General features: G+C 37.5%; 2 protein-coding genes across 2 annotated transcripts; one reads left to right on the forward strand and one right to left on the reverse strand.

Annotated features, from left to right (window-relative positions):
• The first annotated feature begins 2581 nt into the window (after nt 1-2581).
• Nucleotides 2582-14823, forward strand: LOC145479420 (uncharacterized). The gene is made up of 9 exons (XM_081457784.1): nt 2582-2684; nt 5111-6822; nt 7502-7687; nt 8004-8354; nt 9164-9266; nt 9742-9876; nt 10470-10556; nt 11230-11328; nt 11860-14823. Exons 2-9 carry the CDS (start codon nt 5145-5147, stop codon nt 11894-11896), a joined length of 2676 nt encoding a protein of 891 aa, XP_081313910.1. The 5' UTR covers nt 2582-2684; nt 5111-5144; the 3' UTR covers nt 11897-14823.
• Nucleotides 14824-15681: 858 nt separating this feature from the next.
• Nucleotides 15682-21477, reverse strand: LOC145479425 (AP-3 complex subunit sigma-1-like). The gene is made up of 6 exons (XM_081457791.1): nt 21259-21477; nt 20130-20221; nt 19850-19961; nt 18753-18824; nt 17192-17299; nt 15682-16532 (listed from the first exon to the last, which is right to left on the reverse strand). The coding sequence occupies exons 1-6, from the start codon at nt 21325-21327 to the stop codon at nt 16392-16394; spliced, it is 594 nt and encodes a 197-aa protein (XP_081313917.1). The 5' UTR covers nt 21328-21477; the 3' UTR covers nt 15682-16391.
• Nucleotides 21478-22099: the final 622 nt, after the last annotated feature.

Below are 22099 nucleotides of genomic sequence, written 5' to 3' on the forward strand. Positions count from 1 at the left end.
AAAACAAGAACTGAAAATGTTACTTGACTTTCATTTAGTGTCTTTAGAGACTTCTAGGCCGACGGGCAAAGAAAAATTCATCCTTGGGCTCAAAATGAGGCTCAAAATGAAACCCTTTGACAGTGGTTATGTCATAGGTCATTCACTTGAAAGACACGTAAGAGTAGCAAGGCTGAAAACGAAGGAAACAAGGAAAAGGAAATGCCTGAGGACTGTGCAGCTAAATGACTAGGATGTGTTTTGATTCTCTTAATTTACAGGGGACAGGAGCAGGATGAACAAGGGTGGGAGTCAAGAGATAGAGGTATGGGAAGTGGGAGAACAGGGTATGGGAAGTGGGAGGTTCTGACTCCGCTGTCCCTCCCCCCACTTGATGCAGTACCTTGTCCCTAAGTAAAAGGTAAAGTCTGCACAGAGCCAAGTGGCCCATCAGGCCAGGCTTATCTCGGTTTCTGTAGCATGAACTGACTAGGAGTATTTCTACTACCCCCTGGATAGGATGCTAGTCGATCACAGGGTTACCCCCAGCATTAAATTCACCAGTACCCATATATACACCTTTGTGGAGAGAGGCACCATGAGAGTAAAAGTGTCTTGCCCAAAAACACAACACAATGTCCTTGACCAGGGCTCAAACACGGACCGCTCGATCCATTGCTGAGCGCACTAACCACATGGCCACCGCACCTCCCACCTTGTCCCTTAGGCCTAACCTTAACCCTAAACCTAAAAAAAAGGAGTCTGTAGATTTCAGTCAAGTTTACCTCTTATCACTTGCGTATTTGAGACAATTTCTAATTTCCTCGCTTTGCCATTCAGTTTACAGCACCAAAGCCTGATTTTAAGTGATTCGCAACTACTGACGGAACTTGTTTTTGCAACTTACAACTTCAGACTTTGCACAAAATTTCTCACTGGAGAAAAGCAATGTTGTAGAACTAAAGTGATGAACTAAATGCAATAAATATTAATTTGTAAGAAATGTATCTATTCTTTAATACATGCTTTTGTGTCTAGTATCTGAGTTAGATGTAGCCAAGATATATTACCAATGGTTTGTAGACGACAGTAAGCCAATTCAGAGACACAGTGGCATAAACAAACCCACTTGTTAGCCAATTTATCACAGGAAAAAAAATTAATACATATAATAATATTATACATATATAATTTATTGCCATCAGGTGCTATAATGTGTTGTAATAAAGTGGCTACAAGTTAAGTAAGAATCTTACAGAAGGGAGGATGATACAATACTATTACTAAGGCGATCATAATTAATTTCATATTGATTCAAAGCACATGATATGTACATGTATGATTACAATGTAAAAATTATTTTGTAGTGATTGAGCAAAGCTCATCTGAATTAAATTAAATGAAAGGAAAAACAACAACAGTCAATTATTTATGTAAGTTGATACAATGCACATGTAAGATAGGGAAATAGAAATCGAAAAGCTTCAAATGACTGAGTAAACGAAATAAACTAGTGGGTTTCATTGAGGAGTTGATTACTGCCTCTCTGAAATGTTGAATGTTTCCTTTTCAGCATCAAAAGAAGTGAAACTTGACCACATCCCATAAGTGGAAGCGGTTTCGTGTAAACAAATACAGGTGTTTGGGCATTTTAAAATATTTAGTTACACGTGCATACATGTACAGGGAAACGGTCTTGAAAATTTCCATGTACTATCAACATTTAATCGATGGAAACAAAAAAGACCTCAAAAAAGGAAAAATTGTCAATGAACCGAAGATATAGAGTGGTCTTAAATGTTTTCAGTATTTCCAGCGTTCGCTGCGGCCAACAAATCACAATATTTTCGATTTCTATTCTCTTCGCAAACGCCACCATTATATAAATGTAGGCTTAAACAATCTTTAATGATAGAGAAATATCTTGTGAATGAAATGAACAAATGTTTTATTCTTACAGCAAACGGCAGGTACAAAAAAATTATTTCACCCGTTCCAAAAGGCGCAGAAAGTCAGAAAGGTGATAGAAACGCCAAAACGCCAGTCTTTAAAGACAAATTCTTATCAAAGTTTCTTTGACGCGTTGCGAAATATAATCTCAATGAACAAGCACCACATGTCGGCGCAAAGTGAGTGTGAATAAAACGGTCCCGACTTACATGTACCTTAACCATTTCGAGCAAATCACACTTTAAATCCAACCAGTCTTCAAAATCCTTGCAAAAGCTGCATACAGGACAAATTTCCTGCTTTGCTGGATACCCATCGTTGATTTTCACAATTCTGAGGCGAGGGCGGCTGAAGCAACACGATCCACGCTTCGTCCGCTCGAGCTGGCTCAAGTCAGCAAACTACACATTACTCCACACAAAATGACTCCCCTGTACCGCTATTCTTTACGAACATTGCTTGAGTATTAAAAACCCATTTAAGGACGTCAAACTCACCAATAACGAGAAGTATCAAGGATATTTTCGACCTAAAAAGGAAGCAAAATACCGACCTCAGAGACTGCTCGATCGAAGGACAGCACAGCCCGATGGTGATGACCACTGACCAGTTACTGTGACGTCAAAAAACGTATTTCCGCGGTGTCCCCTGTGTGTTTTGTTGAATATTTGATTATTTACATTTTGTCGCCATTGAAATGGAGTGTGCAATAATCATGGACCTTATGTCATCTTTCTGAGTTAACAAGGAATATGGTAAGCTTGCGTAGACCTGCTTAAAAGTTTTAGCCGTTTCAAAGATGCGTGCATCTGAGTAATGTATAGAGCTTAGTTATTTTTCTTGCGCCTTCCTTCGAAAGTGAGAGTGAGGCTTTTACGAGTCTTACATTTGTGAGGAAGTTGACGTACTCTTTTCGTTTTATAAAAGGTACTTTGATCAATGTGTTGACTTGTGCACTATGGAGCGATTTCTTCAATTCTTTGACTTTTGTTTTCAAGCTTCAATAAAGATGACATCGCGCCGTACGTAATTTACTAAACTCATATAGATTTGATATTGAAGTCTGCGGAGTTATCTTTTTTAGCTTATAAAAGATTTTCTCAGGATACAACTGTGAACATTATGCTCATATTTATTTTAGAGTGCGGTTTTCAAAAGGGCAGTCGAACACGTAAACTAGCCTAGAGCGAAAACAAAGAGTCTCTTCCAAAATAATTTCAGGTGACTCAGCTGCATTAAGAGCTTGCATTATGTTAATTATGTTTTGTTCACTTCCTTCCATGTCGGCTAAAGATAGTAATCGTTCCATCCATGCCTCGTCTTGTTGTAATATGATAGGAATAGAATGGCTAAGATGACGGATAGAAGCATTTTAACCATATTATCGTCTTATATTCCACCGCCTGCATGATAAGCTTAGCCAAACCAATTCCACTTTGTAGAATTCTAAACCAAGTGTCGAATTTCACGCTCGATTTATTTTTAATCGATCACTTGTGACAGCCCAACGAATTGCACTTTCCGATGTCTTACCCATAATTTTATGATAAGCAATGTGCTTAGAAGAATTGCACTGTGTTAAATATATTTCAGTGAGATTCCGTTATGTGGCGGTTTATTATTTATAAAAACTTATGAATTTTAATTTGGCAGGGTCCAATATATTTCTTAATTTTTGCAGCCGGATTTAATTCAGCAACTGTTGACAAAAGAAGGGATAAAGATAATTTATCTGCCAATTTTTCAGGCTTTTGAATATATTAATAATCAATTTGTGTTGAAATGAAATTTCGTAGAATGACTTGACTTTTCGTTTTGTGACTGTATATTGGACATTATTTTTGTTTTGACACACTGTCATGAAATGTGATATTACTAAAGAATAGTAATTTTTGACTCAAAATCCTTTGTGGCTATCTTTTTGTCAACAATGTCTACTTGATTAAAAGCCAACTCAGTTGGCTTTTAATCAAGTAGACATTGTTGAGGTTGGAAATTATCATGTTTCAGCTTCCTGGCAGTTGAGCTAGAAATGGCAAACATCTATATACGTGAATTGTATCTTCTTCAAGGCATGATCTCAGTTCCAATATCCAAGTAAACCTTAATTGAAGAACTTTGTTATATTTGAGAACTAAATTTCTTTGCTGGGTTTTCTTTGCAGGATTATGATTGACAAAATTTTAGAGTCATTGAGACGCGGAACAAACTTAGCTTTTCTAGCATAATAATTGTTGAATTTGCAGAAGACTAATGAATTTAGGAGAGAGAAATAAAACTGTTATTTGTGAATACTGATAAGACATATTTATATTGTACCCAATATTTATAACTAGCTTTCAGCACAATCTCCAGCTACTATTAGGGAGTTATGCAAATTCTTTCAAGCAGATGTAGACACAGAACACTGTAAAAATTCTGATTATTGTTTTAAGGCCTGTTAGGTGAGCTTGTTTTGCGTAGGCCCCTTTTGGATTTGAGCATAGGGAGGTGTATACATTGGAAGGAATTTTATATTTAAAATACTTTATGTCTTAAAAAAATGCGCATAAAAAATTTCAGGTGCATGGGAGGGGAAGCTTTTATTGCAACTGTGGTGGATATCGCCAGTATATTGCTGAATAACATAAGGATAACATTCCTTGGACACCTAGATTTTGACTCTCATGGCTTGACCAAAAAACATGTACAGTAGTTCAAAGAGTGCTTTCAATTCATGGTTCCATCTCCATTTATGTCATGGAACAAAAGATCTGGGGTCTGCTAATCAGTTTTAATCATACTATACATACATTTCTATATAGTTCAGATCCAATGTTTGAATGAAACCTAGGCCTGTACCTAGACCTATGTTGAGTACACCTGCATGACTGTATGCTGGGAAAACAAGAGAAAAACTATAAATTATATATTCTAATGTAAAGATCCAATTTGGCAGATATTTATACAAGAGTTGAAAAGATGCTGTATGTAGATATCTGTAAATCTACAAGTTTGAGAAAACAACTTATATTTTCTTAATTTCATGCTCATTTAGAGAAAACTTTCTTGTTTTAAAAACAGGTTTTTAGGTAAAAGGACTGTCACTGTGTGGATTAACTATTTCAAGTTTACTGATTTGTGCTCAGTGCATTCACACATGTAGACTCAATTTTAATTGATTTCATGACTTTTGTTTCAGGTGATCTTGCAGCAGGTTTAGTGTTCACTATTCTATGGTCATGGATGATGTGGAAGAATCTTTAGACGACACAGTTGGGGAGTCATTGTTTCTAGAGGGTGACCAAGGTAATGATGCTGAGTTGAATGGCAACCAAAGAACCAGTACACCCACAAAATATATTCCTTTCCCTGAAGAAGAATTATCAATTGCTGACGGACAGTTACCACACCAAGGACTTGTTTTGTCACCAATGTCCAATTCTGGGGCTGGCATTACCACTCATGATCAGCCAAGCTCTTCACCTGACCAAACTTTCCTTTCACTTAGAGAATCTTCTGCGCAGGAATATTCCAGAGATGAATCACAGTCATTATATACATGTACCTCTGCATTGTCTACTGTAAATGCTACAGTGACTTCAGATAGCTGCAGCGCTGTAGAGGGCAAAATGGAAGAACCAAGTACATGTAAATCTTCTACCCAAGAGAGTACCTGGGAGACTGCTTATGGATCTTTTCAAGACAATTCTGATTTAAAAGATGTTACAATTAAACAAGAGCACAGTAACAGCAATTTATCAGGAGAATTTCAAGACAAAGCTGTAGATGATTCTGATCATGAGGATAACAGTGGTGAAGTGCCACATGATTTAAGTGGATCAACAAATGAAGACATATCTTCTACTGTAGAGGACAATCAAAATTCACAACATTGGAGAAATGGCATTTTTGAGGGCAAAGAAATCTCAGATAGAACAACACATTCAAAGGATGTAAATTCTCCTGATTTGGACTTGTTAAATGAGATCTGTGAAGAGGCAACCAACATGACAATCAAGGAGGCTTTGATCTGTTCGTTAAATCCGGGTGTGCGAGCTGGATTAAGAGAGGGAAGACTTTCACTGAATGAGAGTGAAATACTGGCCCTGGAACAGTACTGTGAGCAATTCATTGATAATTTAATCTCTCAGCTTTTAAATGGACAGTGGTCAGAAAGTATTAATATTGAGGCATGTAAGCAGAAGCCTCAGGAAAGCAAGGCCAAAGTGGCAAAGAAGTTGAGCAGCCTTGATTTAGAGACATTGAAATCTAACTGTGATAGATTTGTTCACAGTATCATCACAGAGTCATTGCATGATTCCTGTTTTGGTTTCCAGAACAAGGAAACAAAACAAACAGCTGGTGAAAGTGAATTAAATGCCTTGCAAAAACAAAATGTGTTGGATCAAAACAGCGTTCAGGACGTTCTTCCAATCTTCAAAGAATCAAGTGTAATTCAGGAGTATATTGGCTTTCTTGCTGCAGACATTGTGAAGTCAGCATTGGCCAATTTGTCAACTTCCATAGCAACAAAAAGTGGTGATAAGAATGAAGAGATGAAATTGAATAACAATAGCATATCACATGACAGAACAAGTGAACAAGAAAAAACTTATTCTTCAAAACACACTGTTGGAGACCAAGGTACAAACACAAATGATGACATGCTGAAATCTCACAGTACTTCTGGTAGAGGTATAGAAAATGGAACAAATGGAAACATTGCATTGATAGGCAGTGATGAGGATTTTGAAATACAGTATGAGAAAGAAACGGAGGAGCTTTCAGATGATGAACAGATTTTTGGTAGCAGTTTAACTGGTGCTTTAGAGACTTCTCTGGAGTTTGATCATGATGTTGGTGATTGGGAAGGTGGTGGATTGTTGGCAGATTTACATACATTGGGCTCAGGTAAGAGAATTTTTTGTTGATCTGAAAATTAAAAGCTGAACGAAATTGAGGTAGTGTGACAGAACTTAGATGCTGGGTCAAACCTATATTTTTTATTAAATAAAAATACATAGAATTGTGCATTTTTGATCTTACAGTTACAATATGTATGCTAAAATAATTACTAGCTACATCTACTTGAATACATTGTACTTGTGGTAATTCATGCTTGCTATTGCTATCAGAAAAATATGTACATTTAGTTATTTAATTACAAGTAGTATAAAGAAATGGTTACCATACTTGTTAGCTTGAAAAAGCATTTCTTATACTGATAAAGCTACTTCTACATGTAACAAGAAAATGTGTTCTTGGACCCCTGTATTTCTTTTTCGTAACTGAAGTTGATATGTAAAACAACACTACTGATCCCCAAAGATGTAAAGTTGGTATTTATTATACATGTAAACATCTGTGACAGCTGAACTAATGGGCAGCTAATACACATGGGCATGCAAGTCCAATTGAATTGTGTTTAAAAAAATTTTTGCTGAGCAGAAATTGGAGACTGTGCATGTGCATTGTACAAGAAAGCTCCTAAGAAAAAAAATAAAAGCTTTGTGTTCCCCCTACAAGAATTGAACCCACAAGAACTGCACATTGTTTTCCACAGTGACTATACTTGTTATTTTAATTTTAGAGAGAAAACAGAAGATAGTGCTGCGAGAACTGTCATTTGATGAGCATGCAGAGGTTGCTGGAACAGAATTGTTGGCACCAGTCTTTCTTGCAATTGCTGAGGAGAATGATGAGGACTCTGAGTTCCAAGGAATGAGAAAGAAGGCACAATCTATTGAAGACTTGTGCGCTGTCATTGATGAGGATGGTAATTAAAAATAATTATAATTACTTTTTTTAGCTCATTCACACAGTAATTTTTAATGCCTGAGTAAACAGTCAAATGTTGCAATCTCTTCCTGTGCTGAGATCATTTTCACGAGAGAATGTTATTTTAGAATAGAAATGAAACATCCAGAATGTAGTATCTGATGATCCATTTAAAAATATATTAAAATGAACAATTGTTTTAAAAGCTTTGTGTTTGATGTACATTTTGTGAAACAGGTCTCTTCCGTTGCCCTGTTGTTTTTCAGTTTTAAAACAACTCACACTACTTACTGTAATTGCCAATTTATTTTCAGAGCATCCAAGACAAAGGAGTTATTCAGCTCCTAAGAAAATCAGAACAACCCCTCAACCCTTCCACACTGAATTCAAGCCAGAGGAAGACAGCAGTGAAAATGGTGAAGCAGAGCTCAGTGAAGAAGAGTATGAGGGAGATGAAGAAAGTGAGACTGGAGATGAGGATGAAGAAGCTGATAGTGAACACCACCAAGAAGAAAATGAAGAGGACTCTGGTGGTGTAGAAGCACAGCTGGAGGCTGGCTCTGATAGTGAGAGATTCCGCTGGCATACTGTGAGTGTAAATGGCAGGGATAAAATACTGGATCTGAAACTACTGGAACCTTACATGAAAGTCATCTCTCATGGAGGTACACATAATACTTAACAGAACATGTTTAGCCATTATGTCTGTGGATGACAGTATTAGCGGTGGTGAATGGTAAATGCGAGACTTTGCAAGAAGCCAAGACTAGCATTTTTTCTTTACGAGCCTGAGACGTTTTGACTTCTACAATAAATTTGTAAGACAGAGATTTCAAAATGTTTCAAATGCAAGCTCAAGATGTTCAGGTTCTCAGATGTTCAGACAGCTTTTTGAAAAACTCGAGACTGTGCAGTGCACATAACTGAAATAAATGAGACTGTAAGACCCATGAAATTTGCCAAAAATTTTGCAATACCCACAGTTTTTGAAGGACTGTTGGCCACCCCTAGTATTGCCTTGTTAGGTCAGCAATGTGATGTGTTGATTATTTTTCTTTCATTATTTAACACTGGGTTTCACCTTGACTGGAGTCCTTACAGGCTGTGGGTTGTCTAGTTGGACAAGATACATGTACTTCATTCTCATAGTGCTTCAAATACTGTAGCATGCATATTTTACAGCTTGCCCCAACAATGTAGTTGCTGATATCCAATGTCTGCTTCATAGGGGAAAGATGGATGAGTGACAACCACATTTTGTTTTACAAACATCTTGCCATTATTAAACAGGACATTACCCACTAATCAGTGCGCCCTTTTCCAGACAGAACATTGTGAATTCACGGTCTACTGAATAACTTCAGTCTGACATTTTGCATTTGCAATGCTGTTACAATGCAAGTGACACTCGAGACTGCTCCATGCCAAACCTGACTCTGCTGTGTAATATCTTGTGTGTGTCTTGACACTTTAGGCTATTTCAGTGACACCAAGGCAACTATTGTTGTGATTGCTGCCTGTTACCTACCAGACAGAAGTATAAAGAATTATGATTTTCTTATGGAGCAGTTGTTCTTGTGAGTATGCCTCAGCTTAATATGTTACTTTATCATCAGATCTTTGTCAAATTCCCACCACCTTTTCCCTTCTTCCTTTTGCAATTTTCAATAATCATAATAATCATAATAATAATCTATAGTTATGTATCATCTTCTGTCATCCTTAGTTCATTTTCCCAATATACCTTTAGTTCCCTCATTCACCTTGCGACAGGCAGTTAGCCAGATGGGTGTCCAGGAGTATTGTGGACGGTCATTTTTGTTTAGAATTTTTTTTTTTTGTATGTTAGTTAAAAATTATTGGCCTGAACTAACCCAGTAGCAAAGTTTTGAAGCCACTTTCCAAATGCCTGAACCTTGCACACTGCCTCCCACCATCTACCCTCCATCCATGTCCCCTCCTTCCCTCTTCTGAACTAACTCCCCACCCCCAACTCTCCTTATGTCATGGAATGCCCATCTGGACAAAGTATCTTGTTTGGTTCTGTTGTAGTTATGTTATAAGCACGTTAGAACTTCTGGCCATCCATGAGGAATATTACTTGGTGTACCTGAATGGTGGAACAAGACAGCAAAACATGCCATCAGTTACATGGATGAAGAGATTTTATCAGTATATTGAAGGAGGGTAAGAACAGACTTTCTTGCAGTTAGTGATCACTCTAACCTGATTCTCTGGCTGTCTGAGGACACTCGTACCCACTCCTAGGAAACTGTGGGAGCAAGGAAGTGAGAGGGAGTGAAGAACTAAACTAGCATAACTCATGCAAAGTAAAATCTTTTTATTCCTTCAAGTAGATTGGTACTGACTAGGGATTCATTAAGGGCCTGGCACCAGGCAAATTGACTGCCTGTGAGGATAATTTTGCCCGCCTGGTTTGACCATCTAGCGGAAAGTTTTCCTATGAAGAAGTTCAGTTCCAATAAGTTCTGCCTGCCTGTGAAAACCAGTTGCCCTGACCTGCTGAAAACATTGATGAAACCCCTGACATACCATGTACAGTCATTTAGAACATTGAAACCATTGATAGATTTTCTACAAGGAAGGAAGAATGTAATCCTACTGTTGAAGGCATCATTATTGGGGTAGACCACTGACAGTAGTTACTGATGTGCCATGTGTGAAGAGGTTTACAGCTACTTAGCTATCTGCACGTATTACGTGCCTTTGATACAAGCCAGATTGTGTTGCAGCTGACCTACAGCATTGTTATTTTTTAGCCTGAAGAAGAGAATGAGAGAGATGTTCATTGTGCACCCCAGTTTTCGACTGAAAGTAGTGATAACACTCGCCAAGCCACTGATCAAGTAAGACCTTTGTTTAAGGACAATGGAACTTGCATGTGAAAAGTCAGGGACGTATGCTAGAAAAATTTAATTAGACTCCTGAAGAAGATCAATCTGGTTGTGGCTCAAGCTTTCTTTGACCCAGTGACCCCTAAAAGATTCTACTTTTCTAAAAACTATTTCATGCCTGATTGGTCTAGAGACCATCAACACAGTATGACAGTATTTTTTAAATTATTTGCTTGCAACCCACTAGTTTAAGTTTAATAAGTTTAGTAGTAATACTTCTATACTAAGTACTATTCAATTTTCTCTAAACTAGTAAATTTATTGCCTAAAAACTAGCAAATGTATTTCTTATTCTTATTGTAAGGACTCCTGGCCAGGTATCATAATCTTCTTTAAGGAGGCATGTAACAGAAAAATAAATCTGCAAACCCAAAACAATAGTATCTTGCAGGTCTTTCTGCCTTGAACAACTTAACTGATATCTTAATCCCTGTGAGAGATGACAAACGTATCCAAACCTTTCACATACAAAGTAGGAGGGCCCTTGTGGGGCAGGACATTTTTATATGTAACACTTGTGATGTACCAAGCTTGCGTTTGAGTGTCTCGAGTGATCACCTTACTGATGTAATTAGCTTTACAAGCCTTTGCAATATAATAACTTTTTTCCTCGTCTGTCCTTCAGTGCAAGTTTTTGGAGGAAGCTTAGTTTTGTCCACACACTGGGCAGTCTGTCGAGTCTTGTTCCAGTGGACTATATCTACATTCCTGATGAAGTTATGAGGTTAGTGGCAGAGATCTTTGTTTAGCCACAGACCCTTAAGCACTTAAGAAAGTGGGGACATAGTGGCCTAATGGTGCGTGCTGGACTGGGGTCACTGCGTTGTGTTCTTGAGCAAGATGCTCTACACAAGGCCTCTCTTCACTTAGGTATAACCAGATGGGGGTGAAGGGGGCGGGGTGAAATATTTCACTCTGATTAATAAGGGATAAGGTTTGGTGGTATGAGACACTTGGGCCAATGGAGTCAGTCCCCAGTGTGTGGGTGTATTTGGTCATTCCACTAGTTTGAGTACGAATCAAAGCCGTTATTATAGAACTGCTAGGTTCTATAAGTGATCTGTTTTGTTGTAGCGTGACGTTTTTGGGAATAATGCTGCTCCCCCCGATCAAGATGCTTATGCTAGAATTCAATAAAGCCAGCAAACATTGCCCGTGTGTAATATGTGGGTTTCCTTTTGTCTCAGAATTTCCTAATTGCATCTAGCTCATTTCTTAATTGATCAGTTTGGTTCTGATTTTCTTCCGTTTGTAGAGTGGATCCAACTTACAGACAAGTACACAACCGATGAAGATTTCAACAGGAACATTAATTTAATATGCTGTCAATACATCGACGGTAAAATAACTAGACCAGTCTACATTGATTTGGTGTTTCTGTACCGCAGAACACAATTACATGTATAATACCTAGTCGAGTAAGCTTCAAATAATGAAACAGCTGGACTTACACGAAGTAGCACTTTTAATTACAAGTTATCAGCACATATTTTGTTTATACAAGTTGTGAGAATTTGGCGGTTTATCACTGAAGACCTAATTTTCTCATCACTTTTTTGCTTGAAATGCATTACGTGTAAAATGACACTTTGACAAACTGATGTACAGTACATGTTAACATTTTATTATGCAAAGCCAGTGCAAGTGACTTGAGCATGCGTAATAAACATTTTTGTTGCATTTTATTCAATGAAAATGGTGTAAGCCGCATCATGCAATTTTATCAAGGTAAATATAATTGTAAAAAAGAAAATTGTTTGAAAGTGTAGTCCAAGTTAAACTAAAATTGGTTCAACAAGTTGTAAATAGGTTTCACTGGTTAAAACGCCGGTAAATTAAGTTATTTTTAGGTATGTAAACTCGTAATTTTAATATATTTTCACTGGAGTGTTTGTAATATACTTATGTCAGTTGTGTCTACAGAATTAAACTGGAGATTGAACTGCAGGTTTTTTTTTACTGAGCTTTAACGGTGAGCTTTAGTCCCTTCACTTTTCCAAGAATTAAGAGCTGCATTAAAAGAAACGTTATTGGAATGGTTCGAAAGTACTGAAATTTTCATTTGCTTTGGTTTAATTTTGCATTTCTACGCTATACGACTGGCAATCAGAAGCAAAACCTAACGCTAATTGTGATTCGCTCGCACACGTATTCCCACGCTTCGCGTCAGCTACAAGTATTTGCTTCGAAATTTGACTGGTTCACTGGACTGTCTATTTCCTTTGGGTTTGTCTAGTTCTTAGGAATTGGGGGCTAATTGCATGGGCCGGGCAGGTCCGATTTGCTAGGTTAAGTGGGCTTCGTTTGTCGAGATCTCGCCTCTTCCTGTCCAGGATCCTGATAATCGGGCTCGAATGTAGTCACCGGGCAGCCCGAACTACCGAACCGTATCTTCTCGCCAAAATCGAGCTCGCTCCGGATTCGCGCAGCTCACATCAAGCCGGACTGAAAAAAAAAAAAAAAAAAAACGTTTTAGTCGGCTCCGGGAGGCATGGAGAAAAATAAGAAACAGGTATGTTTTCCGAAATGTAAGCTGGTATTTTATTAGTTTTGCACAGCCAAAAACAGGGTAAATTTGTAGTATGAGACAAGGCTACAATATCAATCATCGTCAAGTGCTAGTCAAGTCGTAATACATCAGTAAATTCCAGCTTTACCCACATGCCAGATACATGTAAGTTGAAGTCAGCGTCAGGAAGCTCAGAGTTGAAGTCAGTGTCAGGAAGCTCAGAGTGGCGTGTTAGGATCCTAATGAACTTTGTTTTCCTTCACCCTCAAGAAGTTTTTTGTATTTGTCCGCGGGAAACGGAGTAATACGGTTCTTTTGATCGCTGTCGGATGCGATGCGAAGATTAAAACCCTTTCATTACTTTTATAAGTGAACTAGAAGTTTGTATCGAATCGACTTTGTATGTGTATAAAAACGATTTCGAGATATAACGAAACGACCTGGAAACGACAAAAGGACCGGATACCAGACAGTCCAAGGACTCTATCCGCTTAAGGTGTTTAGTACCTTTGTAAGATTAGAAGTTTACTTGCTTAGTTTGTAAAAAAGATCAGCAGTTTACTTGCTTAGTTTCCCCTTGGAACGAAGTGACTCTTTGATGGAACGAAGTGACTTGGAACGAAGTGACTTGGAACGAAGTGACCGGATACCCCTCCTCCGGGCCGACCCCTTACTTTCCGGATTGTTCGAAAACAGCTGGCAAATGCTCCACGGCCGGGAAAACTGACTAGTTGTTCAAACGTTTTATTTTCATCGTTTCTCGTGCTACTTTCACAAAATTTAAGCTAATTCAAGTCGCGTTAAGTCCTAGTTAACTCTTATTTCCCATAACAGTGGGTTCATTACCAGGTCTAGCATTTTATTTATACGCGGTATTTCTTGTCGAGATTCATTAAGAAACTTGCGTCGATGAATTGGTCATTAAAGAAGCGACAATGCTGTGAGGAAAAAAAAAAACGATTTTCCCCGAGAAAAAATGTCCTAGTATTGCTCTGGGGATTGGCTCAGCTGTAAAATAAAATTAAGCGATCACCGCCTTAATGCGCCCGAAAATATTATCACAAGTGTCTTACCGTATGGGAGGCTTCAACTTCAACGCTTTCGTTTGAATTTTCCAAAGTAAGGTGTTCAAAGCTGTTGAGCACTGAAGTGGGCTTTCGTGGGACTTAACCCAACATCACGTCAGATACTCCAATTCTTCCACCTTCAGGCACTTTCCACGCAGGGATTCTTTTCTTCTTTGCGTTTTGACAAAACCTCAGGTGCAAGTTTTCGCTTTGAAGGTGACACTATAGAGTCTACGAAGCGATGTATTACTAAGCTGTGGTTAGTACGAAGAAACCACCGAAAAGAAACCACCGAAACAAGCGAAACGAGCGAAATGAAACCACCGAAACAAGCGAAACAACCAAAACGAAAAACAGATACGACAAATACGATACGAAACGACCAAAAAAAAACAAAAAAAAAAACCACGGGCCAGCGAAAGACAGAATTATCTTACATTTAGGACTTTGAGCAGCAAGGCTGCCTTGTAAAGACTGAAAGAAAATGTTGTTGTATTTTTGTATGTATTTTAAGGGTGGAACGCCGACCAAAGCAGATGCGAAAAGAAAAGAAAGGAAAATAATAGAAAAGTTAGGAAAGGAAGTATTCATTGACAACGTCTCAGTCAATATCGCTACTTTTCTCCCTTAGACTACTTTTAAACTGCTTAGTAGCGAGGAGTGGAGATCAGCTTTTTAGGGTTCATTCAGCAGAGGTTAGTTCATAGGAGTGAGGATTGAAAAAAGCTTCAAATGACAATCAAACTCAACGATCTTTTAATGAATTTTCTTCTGATCAACTCATAATTAACAGTCATCTTGTAATTAGTATATCAGCGACAAATGCTGAAGAGAAAAGAACAGAAACAAAAACAAACAAAAAAAACATTTCATTATTCGAGCGTTTAGAATACACCTCTTCACGCTCTAATGGCCATTATGGGTAATCGGGGAAAATTTACAAAGAAGCAAATCGTCGACACCCTTGTGCTCACCCATCTTTCAAAATGTCACGATGTCACACGCGTGGCTAAAGAGCAGGATCTGGGTACGAGATCAGGCTGCCATAGTAACGTGCGAGAGATCAAGACTGTTTTTTTTTTTAACTTTTTTATTTATTTACTTACTATTTTACTTGTTTCGGTGGTTTCGTTTCGTTTTTTCGGGTTTTAGTACATGCCCCATTACCGTACCGTTTCCGAAAACAAAAAAAAAAAAAAGCATCATTTCAGAACCAAGATTTACCTCTCGCACGAATGATTTCCATAAAAATGAACGATAACTTCTTTCTCCAATCAAGCAATAAAACAAGCACGTTGTAGCTACTATGAATGGCAACTTGTCCTAATGATTCGATTTAGCACCAGGGGCAATAATGTACTGTTGGAAACTTAAGAGAGGCCGCTTATTGGAGAAGGGGCGTTTATCAGGGTGTGAGCGTGACCGTGAGCGTGACATGTGCTCGCAGTCTACATCTAGGTTTTGCTAACCCTTTTGACTATTTTGACAACAGCGCTGATAATTACATGAACATCAATCAACATTTTTATTGACACCAAAACCCTTTTTTTTTTCTCAATTTTCCCATTTTTGTTAAGGTACCATAAGCAGATGATCTCCTGCTATACTGAAAAACAATAACACCAATAGTACAAAGAACAACAGAGGAGAACACTTCTAGTGGTAAATAAATGCTTCATAGAATAAAAAGGTACGCATGCTTCATCTCTTAAAGTAATAATTATTTATCATGCAGTGCTTTTGTGTTGGAATGCAATCCAAGGGCACTTTCCATTTGACCAAAAAATCTGGTTTGCAATCGAAGGGGTGTGTGCAAAAAAGCCCTAAGTGACTCCAAGTCAATTTTCGGTAAAATAGCATTTTCTTGTTTCATGCAATTTGAGTAATTATTACTCATTTTCCAAAATTTTCTAGAAAAGATGACAGCCTTGTGAGTTACATCTACATCTTTCTTACCAACAATTTTATTTTCATACTGAATTTATCTGGAATTTTCGGTCGAATAGTATGCCTCTCAGAAATTTGTCAACTTTAATATCCATGCCGTGTTTAACTTAATAGAACAATTTTAAACCTAAATTCCAACAACAAGAATTAATTAAATTTAGAATAACCTGTACACGAACATTAAAATTATTTTGCTGGTGAAACCACTTTGTTATGCTTATTAATATTCACAATATTGACTAGAAAAATAGGACATCTCTAACTCTACTTAAAGGATGGCAAGTTAATGTGTGGAAGTGACGGCATAGATGGTAAATTTAGATTAGGTTTTGGAAGATTGTGTAAGTTAGGACTAATATTTCTGACAGCAGACATGGCCCTCTGAGGTGCGGCACTTATTCCGGCCTAGGGAAAAAAAAAGAACAAGAATAATTTATTAGCATCACCCTAAGTAAATGAGCCCCATGCAGTTGTAACTTCCCTTTGAAGAGCACGAGAGGTACCGTTAATATTGCACCTACGCTTTCATGCACCTGTTACTTTAAGTCCACTGGAAAAGAGATGACTGCTATGTAGAGCGAATGTATTGTGCCTGCCCATACTAGGAAAAAGAAACAGTTTCCACAGCATCACATTTGCTCAGTGGTTGAAAATGTTCAAAGTTACATGTGAGCCACAAGAGCACACATGTCAAGGAATTGAAGGTATAAAGCATGGTTATTGACACTGATTATCAAAATGTGAAACCAAATGCTGCTAATACTATGCAATGTACAGTGTAGATGTGGATTCAAACAGAAATTGTATCCAAGAGGAAAGTAAGCTATTGGGTAATTTTCTGCAATTGGCTTGCTTGTAAGGCTGATTTACCCCAGTATAGCTTTTACTAAATTGAGACATGTGACAAGTTTACAGCATGACAATGACACAAGGTACTTGAGTCGTGTAAATGAAAACCAAACCAACAAAATGCTCATGATTGTCGTGGACAACACAACAGTATAAAATGATATAGCAAGCAAACTACAAAAATTGAACCGGTCGAGAGTAAAATGAGCACTTACTTCTGATTTTTCTAGTTTATTCTGTGCTTCAATGTGAGTCAATATTTCAGACATGTTGGTTTCTAACACCATGCCTCCCATCACAATTTCTTGTAAAATATAGTGAACCTGTACAAGAGAGAGCATATGGACGAACATTACCAGGTGTTTTACAGCAAGAGCTTCAAGGAATAATTATATTATTGTTATTACCATTTTATATCAAATGGTATAATATCACTATGAAGCAAATTTTTCTGGCCCTAATCCTCATGTAGAAAGGAGGACATGACGATGCTGACAATGTTTATAAGCTTGATTTGCAATGTTCAATGTAACTCTTATGGCTTTGCTACAAACTTGTTCCTTAACCCAATACACATAATCTTGTGCAAAAGTAGCTTGCATACCAAGCATTTCCCATAGAAGCTGAACAAAATTGAAACCGAATGTGAAAAAGCTCTATGCACGTCAGGTACAGTTGTATATTTTGCAGGTTGCAGGTTGCAGGTTGAAACGACTTGTTTATTTGAGTTGAAATCAAATAAATCCCAGTATAAAGGCTAACCGCAAGCAACCTAAGCTCATGTAGGCTAACTGGAATGCTATTCAGGCTAACCAAAGTGCTAAGTAGACCTCAAACTTAAAAGTCGATTTTTCAACCTGCAACCTGGAAAACATACCTGCCCCTCTATGTAGGCTAGAGCAAAAGTGGTAGAAATTTAACATTAAAAAAAAGATGAATTTCCTAATTTCAAACAGCTCTGAAAATATTTGCCCAATCAAGAAAAGGCTGTATGTAACGTCTTACCAATTATCAATGTTAAGAACTACACTCGAGTTGTTAATAAGGCTTATTTTCTTGCAGTGAGCTGTCTTTTTATCAAGTGCAGTGACCCTTTTCAAATGATTTGTGTTTTAAGTAGTTGATAGTACATAAAATAGTAATGTTGTGATTTCAGTTGAAACTCTTCTTACGGACACTTCCATAATAAGGTCATCTCAATATTACGGACTGTCATTTGGTCCAAGCGAGTTCAGAATTCATACAATCTTTACCTCTCTTTTATTAGTAATGACACTTCCATAACACAGACTTGCTACTTGGCCCCTTTTACATCCGTGTTAGAGACATTTGGCTGTGTTTAGATTTTTATAGATAAAACGTATGACCTCAGTCAAATGGGAAAGCTGTCATGTTTTTAATGTCTCTACAAGTGCAGGTAACCTTAAGTCTATAGAACAATTAAAACATGCTGTGGAAGTAGCTACTGACACTGGGCACAAAACATGAAGTGCTTTAAGAGCTTCTATCAAAGAACATATTAATGTTGCAGTTCCTAGGGAGTAATGCTTTAAGTACCCTGACAAACACAAGCAATAAACACGTGTTCTATGGTGTAAAGGGGGGAACATGAGAAAGACTTCTATAATGTTCTAACGCGTTACAGTTCTATTGGGTTACGTTTAACAACAGTAAGCTAGTGACTGTATGTAAATAGCGTCACGCTCCATTAACTGTGCTTTAATGATTGACTTTAAAGCTTTAATTATCATACATGTAGTTTTGGTTTTTGCCCACCTTGTCCATATGAAATATGAGATCCAGCTCACAAACATTTTCAAAACACTTGTCTAAAGTTTCCACAAATACCTACAATAGGGATAAAAATATAATATTACAATGTACGTTACATAAATATACCATGTGCAACAGACTAATCATAAAATTCTGGAATGTTAGTTTTTATCTCCTTGTCTTTTTTTGTTTTGGCAAGTCTCTGTTTCTTAATGGTTGCCAGATCTCTTTTATTTATTGCCTGGCAAAAAAGGGAATAACAACAAAAATGATCTTGCACATGTACAGTGCTTGAAATTAAAAAAAAATCCAGGTTGTCCCTATTTCAAAAACTGGGCAACCAAACACGTTAATTTGGTTACCCTGATGAATCCTTGGTTGCCTGTTGGAAAAACCTACACATTTAAGGGCACTACTCCTAAAAACATCCATTTTTGTCTCCTTAGTAAAGAAATAAAGAATTCGAGAACAATTATGGTAACGATCCTACTTTTATTTACCCGCTGTGTAGAATCACATGGCGGTCAAGCTTGAACTAATCTCTTAGTGTGAGTCAATGGTTTTCACAGAAGTCTGCATTTAAGTTGTGGCATATTCAAAATGGTGTCTTTGATCTTGATCGCCTCCAGACATGAAACTTTGTGTTTTTCTCTTACATTTTTGTACCTGGCAATGTTTTGTAAAATTCACAGATATCCAAAACACAGGAAAACGCTTAGCTGAGGCAAATTAATTTTTATTAACTTCACACTATTGGAACATTGACAATACAAAACCGTAATGTAAGTTGGGAGCTGTTTACGATTAACTTATTTTCTATTTTTGGCTGGGTTGTCTGTTGTTTTTTTCCTTGGGCAACCAGCCTCTTGATTTTACCAAAAATTGGTTGCCCGGTAAACGTTTTGGTCATCTTGGATGACCGGACGACTGCTAATTTCGAGCACTGCATGTATACACAATGAATGAAGTCCTAGGATCTTGTCCCTGGGATGTATCTCTCTGATCAAATTAACTGTCACCATAGGCCAACCAAACAGACATGCATGTAATTATTACAACCAACAATCAAATTATAAGTTAACGTTTTCACACCAGCTCACCTGAATAAGATCAAGAATTCCTAACTCACTCTCAGAGGAGTCCACACAGAAAACAAAGTAAAGAGTAGCATAATGTCGGTAAATAATCTTGAAGTCAGAACCACCAATCAACCTAGAATGAGCATCGATCAAGTTAACTTTTTTCAATGAATTACTTAACAGTTAATCCTTGTCGAGAAAATGTTATACATGTATTCACCTCTGTTATGTTTCCAGAAAGTGGGATATGTTACTTACAAGGTAAACTGATGCTAATTCATTTAGGAAAACCAGAACTTACGTTCCTCCTTCTAAGAAATTGCAAACATTATCATCTCTCCTAGAGACTATGTGAAATGTCTCTCTAATGATCTGATGCTGCATGTCCTCAGACTGAAACATTTAAGAAAAAAAATTACATAAAATTAATTATACCTGCAAATGTCCATTAACTTTTATTTTATTATTTAAAAACAGCTCGAAAAACATATCCAGTATTCAACCTAAGAATTCATTTCATCACTCTTCTAAAATCACCTCTCGCACAAGACAATTTCACAGTTAAAAAAGCACTTAGGTCATAGGCACCGAGTAAGGGATTGCCATCATCATATTCTTTATGTTTTCAGTTTTGAAAGGAAAAAAGAGCAGACTTGGTTATATGAATCCCTCTTGAAACAAAGGTCAATGAATATTTCGTCAATATTTATGAATAAGTACTTGGTTTGATTGGTGGTATTAACAGGATAAAGTTATATTTATATAGGATTAAATAGATTGGGATTTCAAAATGAGGCCATAGGCCATATTAATAGGGCCACTACATCAATAAGGTTTTCTTATAGAAAATGTATGAGAGTTTTGCCAGGACAAAAAAGTGGCTGTCATAGATGAGGTGACCATAATTAATGAGGTGACTGGAAGGGGCGGAGGAGGGGGGATTGAAAGGACTGTAGATGACATCAAGAAACAACTCTGTCCTTTGAAAAGTTGTGGCTCGCCACAAAAAAAAGCCTTTGAAAGCTTTGTGTTGCATTTAAAGGTAAAAGTTTTTCTTGTAAACATTTTATTACTTATAAATTTGAATGAGATGTAAGCAATACTTGGGACACAGTGGAAGTTGAAAGTGGGTGTTCGAATGTTTTGTCCATTACCCCTTTTCGCCATGTTAACGTCCCAGAGGTACGGGGTGGTATTTGGTCGCCTATAAACTCCTGAGCAGTAAGCAATTTTGGCCTGGGAGATGGGGATTTGACCAACTGAAAATTCAAAGAGGCTATTACCCGGTTTGCGTGTAAACTAAGCATAAGTTGAGCTTACCATCATTTTCATTAGCTAACTGCTAATAAGAATTAAGTTTATTGTAAAGGAAAGTTTGCGCTCTCCTAGATCGTGTAAAATCAAAAACCTTTTGAAGGCAGGGTACTTACGTAATGAGTAAAGAATTTGGTCATCCGTGGTTTTCCATGGTTGTTGAATACAAGAATTGCTTTGATCATCTCAAAATAAGAAATAAAGGAATGAAAGTAGACAATTATTCACTCATTCGATCATGAGCGTTCAAGATGGCCGTCAATAGATTTCCCATAGTCCCTTGGTTGGAACCGAGTTACTACTCTGTGTAAGCTGCATAAAAGTCACATCTCATACACCTGACTCAGCTTCTCTGACTCCTCGAGTTGTGAGATAATTTCAAAAATGGGGTGACAGAATCAATGCACAGTAGTTTCATATAAATCAAACATAGAATTACTCAATCTTTCATCCTCTATAATTTTCTCTCAGTTTTCCTGGTGACTTTTTTTCTTTTAACTCATTCAATCTCAGTGTTTCCTGTTTGACACCGAAGGTCATAACAAATGCTACTGAAAGCCAAAATCTTGTTAGTCACTATTGTAACTAACAATAAGATCGTGACCTCAAGATTTGTATGAGGAGACATTTGCTGGGGCTGGAGGCAAATTAAATCAAATATCAAATCGAGCTGCGCTGTTCATATGATTCCTTTTTAAGAAAGAGAGAACCAAATTAACCACCTGTTTCAACAATAGTGCTGCCTAGGGGCAGGGGCAGGATTTTTCTTAAGAGGGGTGCACCACCAAGAAATGGCATAACTGACTGGTGAAGTAAACAAATTTTAAAAGCAAATATGATCTAATACAAAGAAGAAGGCTTCATCTCGAGGGGGGGGGGGGGGTGGCACACCCGCCCCATAGATCCGCCACTGCTGCCTACTTCAAAACTTTGTGACAAACCCTAAATACATCAAAA

The sequence above is a fragment of the Orbicella franksi genome, chromosome 2 (genome assembly GCF_964199315.1).
Source record: "Orbicella franksi chromosome 2, jaOrbFran1.1, whole genome shotgun sequence".
NCBI classification, from domain to species: Eukaryota; Metazoa; Cnidaria; class Anthozoa; order Scleractinia; family Merulinidae; genus Orbicella; species Orbicella franksi.

Excerpts from the sequence above, each read along its gene's own strand:
- LOC145479425 (XM_081457791.1), bottom strand. The coding sequence starts at position 21,327 with ATGATCAAAGCAATTCTTGTATTCAACAACCATGGAAAACCACGGATG. Across the intron at positions 20,222-21,258 it reads CCAAATTCTTTACTCATTAC|TCTGAGGACATGCAGCATCA; the intron begins GTAAGTACCCTG and ends TAAATGTTTCAG. Across the intron at positions 16,533-17,191 it reads ATAAACTAGAAAAATCAGAA|GCCGGAATAAGTGCCGCACC; the intron begins GTAAGTGCTCAT and ends TTTTTTCCCTAG.
- LOC145479420 (XM_081457784.1), top strand. The coding sequence starts at position 5,145 with ATGGTCATGGATGATGTGGAAGAATCTTTAGACGACACAGTTGGGGAG. Across the intron at positions 7,688-8,003 it reads CGCTGTCATTGATGAGGATG|AGCATCCAAGACAAAGGAGT; the intron begins GTAATTAAAAAT and ends ATTTATTTTCAG. Across the intron at positions 11,329-11,859 it reads ATTCCTGATGAAGTTATGAG|AGTGGATCCAACTTACAGAC; the intron begins GTTAGTGGCAGA and ends TTCCGTTTGTAG.